Source organism: Chiloscyllium punctatum, chromosome 10 (assembly GCF_047496795.1).
Source record: "Chiloscyllium punctatum isolate Juve2018m chromosome 10, sChiPun1.3, whole genome shotgun sequence".
Taxonomy (NCBI): Eukaryota; Metazoa; Chordata; class Chondrichthyes; order Orectolobiformes; family Hemiscylliidae; genus Chiloscyllium; species Chiloscyllium punctatum.
Genome location: NC_092748.1, coordinates 12,963,566 through 12,975,951, shown reverse-complemented (window position 1 = coordinate 12,975,951; position 12,386 = coordinate 12,963,566). Strand labels below are relative to the sequence as shown.

The 12,386-nt window shown below is 41.2% G+C and overlaps 1 protein-coding gene across 3 annotated transcripts in view; it reads right to left on the bottom strand.

Moving 5' to 3' along the window:
• The window catches only part of trak2 (trafficking protein, kinesin binding 2), a 79,047-nt gene that overhangs the window by 28,652 nt on the left and 38,009 nt on the right, over positions 1-12,386 (bottom strand). Inside the window, exon 1 of one of the 3 annotated variants that reach the window (XM_072578535.1) lies at positions 6,234-6,418. The exons of the other annotated variants lie outside the window; for them this stretch is intronic. Coding sequence (XP_072434636.1) covers positions 6,234-6,306 — 73 coding nt within the window. The 5' untranslated portion in view covers positions 6,307-6,418. Of the gene's footprint in view, positions 1-6,233; positions 6,419-12,386 lie in introns of those variants that run through there. 3 annotated transcript variants of the gene reach the window in all.

Sequence of the window (12,386 nt, the reverse complement as noted above, 5' to 3'; positions counted from 1 at the left end):
GGGCTGTGCACTCAAGACTGGAATGTGACTCAAAATGACATTGTAGCTCAGAGGTAAGATTGTTATCAAATATAGCCAACCTGACACCATGCACATTGCAAACCACTCCATTTGGCTTATGTATTCACAGCTCTGCACGGTGTACTGGTTATTGTGGACTGGCCAGATTCTAGACAACTTTTAAAAAAAAATCACCTCCATGAACTCCTGAATTAGGCTCTTATAGTGTGTGACTTTTCCCTTTGTTGATCCCTAATTGGCCCCAAGCTTCTTTTGATTATCCTTTTTATTAGATACTCAATACTTCTAGACTTGTCAGTATCAGAGGGGCATGCAGGATTCCAACTGGTTGAATTCCAGCAATGTTCATACAAAGTGTTGCGAGGGGATACGACAGTGATTGTGCAGTGAAATTAGTTCATTAATTCATCATTTTGCTAGTTTAACTGCTTGCTTTCTAGGAAGACACAAGCGGATGTGTCCCTAAGAAATTAAAGCATGCAATTCACAGGAGGCAAACACACAGATTTCTCAGTAGCGTTGTCTGGAGAATGCTAAACATGGTCAGCTGCGGCTAAATCAGTAGCATTCTCATCTCCAAGACAGTAGTTTGTGGGTTCAAGGCCTGCTCCAAAGTCTCGAATACAAAATCCAGGTTGATAGTTCTGGTGTTGCACTGTTAGGCAGACCGTATTTTAAACAAAACACCAAGTGGACCTAAAGGATCCCAATGATATCACTTTTCAAGGAGGAGGAGGATTTGCCCTCCCCAGTATCTTGGCCAATATTTAACAGACAATATCAAAGAAACAAAAACTTTTTTCTATTCATTTCCCTCATCGCTATTGGTGTGATTTTGCTTGTAGCATTCTTTAAGCACTTCAGCACATCCTGAAGTTGTGAGAGGCACTATATAAACACAAGTCTTCGTTTGCTTGTTTGAGTCAGCACCCAGATTAAAATAAAGGGAAGTCTGAGTATTTTGCTTCTTTGATGTAGAAGTTTACAAGGAATGTTATTTGAATTTTTGGATGCAAGCCTGAATGCTTTAAAAACAGAAAATGAAGTTCAAATTTCAAAAACAAATACAGACCATATTTTATGCTGGGTCTTGGAATTTCCAAAGTCTTTGAAATCATTAACTTAATGAGTCAAAACAAGCTCTAATACACCTTTGGAACAAGACTAACAATAACCCACATTTAAATACAGCCTTGAATGCAGAAACAGTGCAAGACTGCCTTAGACAGCAAATAAAATGTGGACCTAAATCCAAAAGGAGGATCTAACAGATCGAATGACCATAATAAAGGGGTGGGTTTTAAGGAGAGATGGAGATGCGGTACGCAGTGGTAACGTTTCAAAGGATTGGAATGCGCAAGTTGAGAACTGGAGGAAGAGAAAATTCAGACAGATTGATGTTGTGCAGCAGGTTAACAAAAGTACAGAAGGATGGGATCAAGGGAGGTATGCTAACATGAGGATGGGAATTTTCAGTTAGAGTCAGCAGGTGACTGGAACCATCAAAAATGATGGTTCAGCAGACTTAGTGCAATATAAATACAACTCCATTAAGGTCCAGCCAAACCTGATACGGCCAGGCTTACAATCCAGTGCATCACCCGAGAACTTGATTCAAATACTAAATAAGCTCTTTTATCTATAATATCATGAAACAAGGTCTTTGACCTCGTCCTGTAAACAAACAACATCCTCATATCAAGTTTGTTCACACTTGTGTTGCTAAACCTGTAGGACTGTGAACAAAGATCAAATACTAAATATTGTGTGTACTATGAACCTGTATCAACGCCTACATTGATTGTACAATGAAAAATGCTGGATGATCCTAAATCAACATGCAGTTTGTAAAGTAATTGGACAATTTGGAGTCAGAGTCTAAAGCTATATGAAGCAGGTTAGCCAAAATGCGACTTTTGAGAAATTACTATTGCGTTATAATATGGCACAGCACTGCACTGAGTCATAGAGATGTACAGCATGGAAATAGACCCTTTGGTCCAACCCATCCATGCCGATCAGATATCCCAACCCAATCTAGTCCTACCTGCCAGCACCCAGCCCATATCCTTCCAAACCCTTCCTATTCATATACCCATCCAAATGTCTCTTAAATGTTGCAATTGTACCAGCCTCCATCACTTCCTCTAGCAACTCATTCCATACATGTACCACCCTCTGCGTGAAAAGGTTGCCCCTTAGGTCTCTTTCATATCTTTCCCCTCTCACCCTAAACCTATGCCCTCTAGTTCTGGACTCCCAGACCCCAAGGAAAAGACTTTGCCTGTTTACCCTATCCATGCCCCTCATAATTTTGTAAACCTCTATAAGGTCACCCCTCAGCCTCCGACGCTCCAGGGAAAACAGCCCCAGCCTGTTCATCCTCTCCCTATAGCTCAATCCTCCAACCCTGGCAACATCCTTGTAAATCTTTTCTGAACCCTTTCAAGTTACACAACGTCTTTCTGATAGGAAGGAGACCAGAATTGCATGCAATATTCAAACAGTGGCCTAACCAATGTTCTGTACAACCACAACGTGACCTCCCAACTCCTGTACTCCATACTCTGACCAATAAAAAAAAGCATTCCAAACGCCTTCTTCACTATCCTATCTACCTGCAACTCCACTTTCAAGGAGCTATGAACCTGCACTCCAAGGTCACTTTGTTCAGCAACACTCCCTAGGAACTTACCATTAAGTGTAGAAGTCCTGCTAAGATTTGCTTTCCCAAAATGCAGCACCTTTTATCTCAATTAAACTGCATTTGTCACTTCTCAGCCCACTGGCCCATCTGGTCAAGATCCTGTTGTAACCTGAGGTAACCCTCTTCGCTGTCCACTACACCTCCAATTTTGGTGTCATCCGCAAACTTACCAACCATACCTCTTATGCTCACATCCAAATCATTTATGTAAATGACAAAACGTAGAGGACCCAGCACCGATCCTTGTGGCGCTCCACTGTTCACAGGCCTCCAATCTGAAAAACAACCCTCCACCACCACCCTCTGTCTTCAACCTTTGAGCCAGTTCTGTATCCAAATGGCTAATTCTCCCTGTATTCCGTGAGATCTAACCTTGCTAATCAGTCTCCCATGGGGAACCTTGTCGAATGCCTTACTGAAGTCCATATAGATCACATCCACCGCTCTGCGCTAATCAATCCTCTTTGTTACTTTTTTGTTACTTCTTCAAAAAACTCAATCAAGTTTGTGAGACATGATTTTCCTCGCACAAAACCATGTTGACTATCCCTATTCAGTCCTTGCCTTTCCAAATATATGTATATCCTGTCCCTCAGGATTCCCTCGAACAACTCGCCCACCACCGATGTCAGGCTCACTGGTCTATAGATCCCTGGCTTGTCCTTACTGCCCTTCTTAAACAGTGGCACCACGTTAGCCAACCTCCAGCATATCTCCTGTGACTATCGACGATGCAAGTATCTCAGCAAGAGGCCCAGCAATCACTTCTCTAGCTTCCCAGAGTTCTAGGGTACACCTGATCAGGTCCTGGGGATTTATCCACCTTTACCCATTTCAAGACATCCCGCACTTCCTCCTCTGTAATATGGACATTTTTCAAGATATGACCATCTATTTCCCTACATTCTATATCTTCCATATTCTTTTCTACAGTAAATAATGTTGCAAAATACTCATTTAGTATTTCCCCCATTTTCTGTGGCTCCACACAAAGGCCGACTTGCTGATCTTTGAGGGGCCCTATTCTCTCCCTAGTTACCCTTTTGTCCTTAATGCATTTGTAAAAACTCTTTGGATTCTCCTTAATTCTATTTGCCATGTCCCCTTTTTGCCCTCCTGATTTCCCTCTTAAGTATACTCCTACTTCCTTTGTACTCTAAGGATTCACTCGATCTATCCTGTCTATACCTTACATATGCTTCTTTCTTTTTCTTAACCGAACCCTCAACCTCTTTAGTCATCCAGCATTCCCTTTACCTACCAGCCTTTCCTTTCACCCTGACAGGAATATACTTTCTCTGGATTCTCACTTCTTTGCACTCAGTGAGATTCTCATTATTTTCAGTTTTTATGCCAAAATAAAAGATTGTATATAATTTTAAATGTTCGTGAATGTGTATTCAAGATGAATACATTAAGATTTTCAATTACTTGGAATTAATATTTGAAAATGCTTATAAAATGGGTTTTCTGAAGAGTTTGAAAGATCATTGAAACATGTCAGATTCTTAAGGGGCTTGATGGATTAAATGCAGAAAGGATTTTTCCACTCCTGGGAGAGTCTAGCACCAGAAGGTATAATCTCAGAATAAGAAGTGCCAATTTAAGACTGAGAATGAGGAGGAATTTCTTCTCTCAGAGAAGTGTGTCTTTGGAACTCCTTTTCACAGAGTCCCTGCATATGTGTAGATTCCTGATCAAGGGTTATGATGAAAGGGCATGAAAAAGGATGTAAGGACTGTTTGATCAGCCATGATCCTCTTGAAGAGTGAAACAGGCTTGAGGGGCCTACTCCTGTTTCTTATGGTCTTATGCCTATCACCATGCATGTAACAGAGCAGTCAGTCATTTTGGGCACAGGAGTCTCACAAACCTATAAAACTCTACACAATTTTAAATTCTTTCACTTTCAGTTGCCTAGGCACTAAGCTTCGGATTGTCCTCCTCACACTCTCCAACTCCCCACTTTCTTTCTTTAAGATACTTAATGAAATTTCTCTTTGGCCAAGTTTTTTGTTTCCCCTATTAACAATATACAAAATAAGAGTGAAAACTTTAATCACAAGTGGCTTCTTTCGGGGATAGGTGACAACAGGAATTTCTGTGCCTGTCACAGAAGCTGGACTGTATTAAGCTGTCAACAGCTTGAAGCACTTCTCTATCCACTTCTATTTTGTTCAAATGGACCACAATCTATAGGTAGTCAGTCAATGTGACATTTTATAAATTCTTATTTTGGAAATAGAACCAGTCTGACACAAGGTTGGAATACAGACAGACTCTAACCTCACACCTTTAATGTTTTGTCTGAGCTGAAATGTCCCTTTTTTTTAAATTCACTCATAAAATCTTAAGTTATCTCAGGACTGTAACTTGAAAGTAGTTCTGGGATTTACATTTTAATCAATACAAACTTGCATCCCCATTCTAAGTGATTAAAGACTTAACAGCTGTCTAGGTTGTTCAATATATTGCATCAAATATATGACACTTTGACCTTACACTATAAATTCTGTGTTCTATGATCCTGCCCCACTAGCTATCTGACGAAGAAACAGCGGTCTGAAAGTTTGTACTTTCAAATAAACCCTGTTGGACCATAACCTGGTGTTGTCTGATTTTTAACATTATCCACCTCAGTCCAACACCAACACTTCCACATCACTTCTAGATCTCAGAAGACAAAGGTCTGAAAGATGTGTCAAAAGGAGTCTTGGAATGTTTAACATGCTCAAAGTGTTACAGAATGCAATTTCTTGTTCTTGGGATTCTCAGGGGTGAAGGAATGTCAATCTTGTTTATCAGGAATCACTAATTGAAAGAATACATACTCCCATATTGTGAGATATTGTGTGAGGGGTTATCTTTACTAACTCACTCACCAGCTTGCTATATTCATTACTACTGGGTTCCCATTCATTCATAACCCATTGTTCACTATAACATCTGTTTCATTCATTCATAAAACCACGTTTTCTAGTATATTTTACTACTACAATGTAGACTAAAATTAAAACATCCCTTTCAACCTATTCACTTTAAATCCTTTTCAGGTCTATTTCTTTCGCCACTCACCGATTTTGGATGTTCTTTGAACGTGATCCCAGCAGTGAATTCTTGAGCTAATTAAGAGAAATCTGGAAAGTGATGCACATTGTAGGCAAGTTTCAAAACCAGGGCCAACCAACCACAATGTCACTCTGCTGGGTTAAACAGAGCGAAAGCCACCAAGGTCACCTTAGAATAACAGAGTACATTGCAGCTGCTGAAGAATTTAAAGCTGGGAGGCTGCCAGAATATGCTCAAAGTGTGAGCATAAGACAGTGTCAGTTAAGACAGAGAATCAGTCCTCATCTAGTATGTTGTCTAAGTAAAGCAGCAAAAATGTTAATCACACATCCTTTGACTACTCTTAACATTGCCATAATTATCCTAAAAGGCAAACAATTTTTAGAAATTGATTTAGTTTTCTAAATCTAGGACAGAACTAATTATTTAGCCTCACCTTTCTTTACCAGCATTGCCAGATATTCTTCATTGCAATTCTTGCAAGTATCAATTTGATCCGGATGCTCCATATTGGCAAGATCCCTCACATCACAAATCTTTACAATCCAACGCTAGCTAACTAACATTGCCTCACATGTCTCGATCTTTCACAACCCATCGCTAGTGGGCATGTGCTGCTAAACAATGCAACAAAGGACGAGAGCATCTTAAAATCATTTGAACTGCTGCGTATTTATAGGCACTACAAGCATGTTTATAGTCTGCTTCCCTGGGGGCGGAGGGGTGTGTGTGAAGGACACAGGAAGTTGCACATAATCTAAGAGATTGGGAGTTAAAAATTAACTAACATTTGAACAGTAACCAGTTAAAGGTAAACATGATAGAAATACAACTCTCTGTATTGAAATGAAGACTACTGCATCAGGTTGTACACGGATCAGCATCAGATAGAAGATTCCCCCACATTCCATCCTATCCCTAGGCAGGAAAATAAAGAAGGACCACTTCAAAAACTACTAAGTTCCAAGTAAGTAATTACTAGGAAAAGAGATTAAAGAAAGCACTGTTGAGAAATCAAGAACCTAAAATTACCTTGTATAAAGGTTAACTTTTGCATGAGGCTTTTTCCCAGGATGGAGGGCTCAAATACTAGGGGACACAGGTTCTAGTGCAGGGCTGGGGGTGCTAGCTTAAAGAAGATGTGCAAGACAAGTTTTTCACACAAAGGATGGTGAGTACCTGAAACATGTTGCCAGAGGAAATGGTGGAAGCAGACACAATAGCAGCATTCAAGAAGCACCTAGACGAATGCATGATTAGGAAAGGAATAGAGGGATACAGATCCTGTAAGTGAAGACTGTTTTTGTATGGAAGGGCAAAATGTGGCGGCGTAGGCTTGGAGGGGTGCAGGGTTTGTTCCTGTGCTGTATTGTTCTTTGTTCTTGTTCGCATCACTAGGCTGCCTAACCTATCTTGGAATGAAATGGGTCCATCCATTATCATCAGAGTGGTCTGCGGTAGACTATAAAGAAAGATACAATGTTGCTGTGGATGACAGTTCAAAGATAATGTCTACCTTAAGAACAACTCTCAAACCAAATATGCAACTAATCTTTTTGTAAAGAGCTGTGGCAAAGTGAGCTACTGCTCTGTTATAAGGTTCCATAATGGAATTCCACACAAATGGCTGATATATGCAGACTTTTCAGGGAAAGCACAGAACTGTCAGAATGGTCATTGTTCAGATGGGTTATTAATCCAAGGCTCTGCCTTCCTCCTTAGGTAGATATAAAAGGATCCCCGACAATACTGGGGGGCACAGTGGTTAGCACTACTGCCTCACAGAGCCAGAGACACAGTTCAATTCCCGCCTCGGGCAACTGTGTGTGTGTCTCCCAGTGTCTGCATGGGTTTACTCCGGTTTCCTCCCACATACCAAAGATGTGCAGGTTAGGTGAATTGGCAATGCTAAATTGCCCGTAGCATTAGTGGAAGGGGTAAATGTAGGGGAAATGGGTCTGGGTGGGTTGCTCTTTGGAGGGTCAGTGTGGACTTGTTGGGCCGAAGGGCCTGTTTCCATACTAAGTAATCTAAAAAAAAATACCTGTGAAGGCCTCCTGCTTTCCTATCTATCCATTAAAAAAAAATCACAAACAGACTTTCTGGGTACTATCACATGGCTGTCCATGGGATCCAACTGAGTGCAAACTGGTTGCAACATTCCCGATCTTTGCAACAATGGCTTTAAAAAAAAAGGTATTTCCCTGGCTATAAAAACACGGAGATATTCTGAAATTATGATAAGCCCTACATAAATGCAAGTCTTGTCTACAAGGTGAGACTCTGATGAAGTCTGTTGAAACAGCACAGATAATTGTTAAATATTAAGAAGCAAAAGTTTTCAACATTAGACAGTACAGCACCATGCAGATCTTGTGAGTGCATCTTAAATATGTAGCATGCACAAGCCCAGTGAATCTAGGTTTTGAAAAATACAAACTGTGAAAGTCCCACAAAATGGTGTTGGGCCAGGATCCTGATGTAACCTCACCCTCTCCCCAGGTACAATGCAATCCCAGCAGGGAATCCTTGTGGGTTCGGCAGGAAAGCAATTGAGCCATTACGAAAAGAACCCCTCCTTTCCCACATTGCACGAGTTCCTCACTTTGTCTGAACCTTGCCAGGACCACCAAATCAGCACACCAAGACGACTCTTTTCAGGGAAACCAACTGACTAAAATCCATAGCCTTCTGCAACAAGCTAGAAGATAGAAACACATTGCCCGTGCTGAGAAGGTGCCTGCCATTGACGGGCAGCAGAGACAGATATGCATGGAGCTGAATGATGTGTAGACTGGAGCATTGCTATTTAACAGAACACTGAGCCAATTAGCATGGGGCTGCCACCATTCACCAGTCATTGCATCATGATGCTCTCCATTCTCTTGGTGTGCAGTATCTAGTCTGTAGGGGTCGCTGACTTCCTCTTGGCCCTTGGAGCTTACCTCATTGTAGCTCCTGAGTTCCAATAGCAGGTCCTCCAGGTAACTGAGAGGCCTGGTGATGATTGTCGGTGGTGGATGGCGGTTGGTAGAGGATACCTTAAAATGGGTCATTTCTCCATTCCTGCAGCAGCTTCAAAAATGCAACTGTTGTTAAGGCCTTGCAATCCATGCTATGGCCACATTAATGTGAAATACCTCCTTCATTCAAATGGATACTTCATCCCACAGACTGTGGAGACTGGAGGTCAGAGTGATTAACAGTGTGGTCTGGGAAACAGTAATGGCTGGTCACAAATCAATTAATCAGGTTCATGTTTAGAAAATCATTCCACATTCTGCCAGATTTTGAGCCTTTTTTCAAATTTGTTCATGGGATGTGGGTCCCGCTGGCTGGGACAGCATTCAATTGACCATCTCTATATGCCCTTGAACAGAGTAGCTTGCCAGGCCATTTCAGAGTCAACCACATGGCTAAGAGTCTGGAGTCATCTGTAGCCAGATCACACAGGACGGCAGATTTCCATCCCGAAAGGACATTTGTGAAACAAATGGATATATTTATAACAAGTGGCAATGGTTACATGGCCATAGTTAGACCAGCTTTCAATTCCAAATTTTGTTTAAATTTAAATTCAGTAAAAAAGTGTACAATTAAAGAGTACATTTGCAGAATATAGTGCTGATGACTCAAGATTACTAATCTAGTAACATTACCATTACGACATGTCTCTAGAGGTGTGTGCTCATCGCTCTCCCCACCCTTGGAACAGGACAGAGTGACAGAATGCAGATCGTTCCTAAGACAATAACTCACAGAAAGTGATGGGAAAGAATGGGTCATAAACATTGATTTTTTTTCTTTAATGTATCTCCATATAATGGAAAGGGGTTATTGTGAGAAATTTCTCATGAAAGTCTTACACAGGATCACTAGCTTTTTAGCAGCTTTCATGAGTTTTCAATTGCTCATACCCTAGCAAGTGCACATACAGACTGGAGATTGACAGGATGTGTGGATGCCACAGTCATAATATGACCTCAAACCAGAGGAGGAAAAAGTTAAAAACCACACAACACCAGGTTTGAATGCTTGTACTTTCAAACAAACTTGTTTGACTATAACCTGGTGTTGTGTGATTTTTAAACTTTGTTTAGCCCAGTCCAACACCGGCTCCACCACGTCACAGGAAGACAGACCTGGGCCTATCTTCAGATACATACAAAAAGGACTTGATGTGCATTTCCTTACCATTCAAAGTCATTAGACTCTATGTGACTGCAGAACTCTATTATCAGCAGCAAAATTCTTTATAAAGAAAATTCATTCAGTTAGTTGATAAAAATCAATGCCAAAATTTAGTTCCACAGCAAATTGACCTTGCCACAAAAAAAGTTAACAATATGGCAAAACATAATTCCTGGTTAAAAGGTGATTAACAAATTGAAGAGAATATTGGAGGTGGTGAGGAAGACTTGCAAGAATTGGAGATTTACCAAGAGTATTGAAAATTCCAAGTGCATATACAAAATAAAAAGATTAGTTACATGCAAACAGATGGAATTTATCCTTAACATATTCCATGACATTCACAATTCTGAAATCTCTACCTTCTGACATTTATATTGCAGGCACGTTCACACAGCCAGTCTGGATAGGCAATTGTTGGGATTGCAAAAAGCATCTTTTAATTCTATGCAACAGTCAAACACTAAACACTACATTAACGCATTCAAGTCACAAATCAATGCTGTACCAGCTCAGTCATTTCTTGATGAAACAAACGCTTGTTTAAACATCAACAGGAACAGCCCACATTGGTCGAGGAACAGTGTCAAGACATTTGAATTGGATGCAAAGCAACTTCCCCTCAGCTGCTAAGTATCAATGCTTGTCCTCACCATGAACAAAAGGATCTGGGCTGACATTCTAAGCAGGTGTTGCATTGCAAGAGATGCAGTGTTCCAGATTAAATCTTAAAACGGGGCCCCACATTACCTCTCAAGTCGGCATTAAAAATCCATAGTATTGCATTCGGCCTACAACAACCCGATGAGGTAAACCAATCTCACCATACTGGTGGTTTTGGGAGTTTGCTGCCACACTTCTACCATCCCAACCTGGATTGTAATATGATTTGGAGATGCCGGTGTTGGATTGGGGTGTACAAAGTTAAAAATCACACAACACCAGGTTATAGTCCAACAGGTTTAATTGGAAGCACACTAGCTTTCGAAGCGACGCTCCTTCATCAGGTGATAGTCAAATCACCTGATGAAGGAGCGTCGCTCCGAAAGCTAGTGTGCTTCCAATTAAACCTGTTGGACTATAACCTGGTGTTGTGTGATTTTTAACATTGGATTGTAATACTTATTGTAGATGCCAGTGTATAAGCTGACTTCTAAAGTCTCAAACACAAAATTGCTCCATAAATAGGCGACAGCTGACTTTTATGCCAAGTGAGAGTGGGTGATAACCAGCTTTGTCCTTCATCACACAGTGGTTTGACAGTGAGAATGTGTTTTAAATGCTTGTGCATTTTTTAAAAATTCATTCACAGAACATAGGCATTGCTGGCTGGCCAGTATTTATTGGTCATTCCAAATTGCCCTTGAAAAGGGTGGTGGTGAGGTGCCTTCTTGAACCACTGCAGTCCACACAATAAGTTGACCCACAATGCCCTTGAGGGAGGGAATTCCAGGATTTTGACCCAGCAACAGTGAAGGAATGGCAACACATTCCCAAGTCAGAATGATGAGTGGTAACTGATGGCTTGAAGGGGAACTGGGATGCAGTTGTGCTCCCTTTGCCCTTTTGAATGTAAGTGGTTATGAGATTGGAAGGTGCTATCTAAGGATCTTAAATGAATTTCAACAGTGCATCTTGCAGATAGTACACACCTTTGCTCCTGAGCATTACTGGTGGAGGGAGTGGATGTTTGTGGACATGGTGACGATCAAGTGGCTGCTTTGTCCTGGATGATTTCATGTTCCTCGAGTGTTGTTGGAGCTGCACCTATCCAGGCAAGTGGGAATATTTCATAGCACTCCCAACTTGCGCCTTGTAGATGATGGACCGGCTTTGAGGAGTCAGTTCATGTGTTACTCACCACAGTATTCCTAGCCTCTCTGACCTACTCTTGTATCCACTGTATTTATGTGGTAAGTCCAACTGAGTTTCTGTGCAATGGTAACCCCAAATATGTTAACAGTGGGGAATTCAGTGATAGCAACACTGATGGTAACTTCTTTGAATATCAAAGGGTGGTGGCTAAATAGTCTCTTATTGGAGATGGTCATTACTTGCCATGTCAGTCCATGCACGGATATTGTCCAGACTTTGTTGCATTTGAACATGGACTGCTTCAGTATCTGAGGAGTCACAAATGTATGGGACATCATAAATGATTGGCAAATATCCCCACTTCTGACCTTATGCTGGAGGGAAGGTCAGTGATGAAGCAGCTGAAAATGATTGGGCCTAGGACATTACTCTGATGAACTCCTGCAGAGGTGACTGACCTTGAACAACCATAACCATCATTTTATGCACCAATAAGACTTCAATCAGCAGAAAGTTTGCCCTGATAGCTGTTGATTCCAGTTTTGCTAGCGCTCCTCGATGCCACACTCATTGCAAGACATCC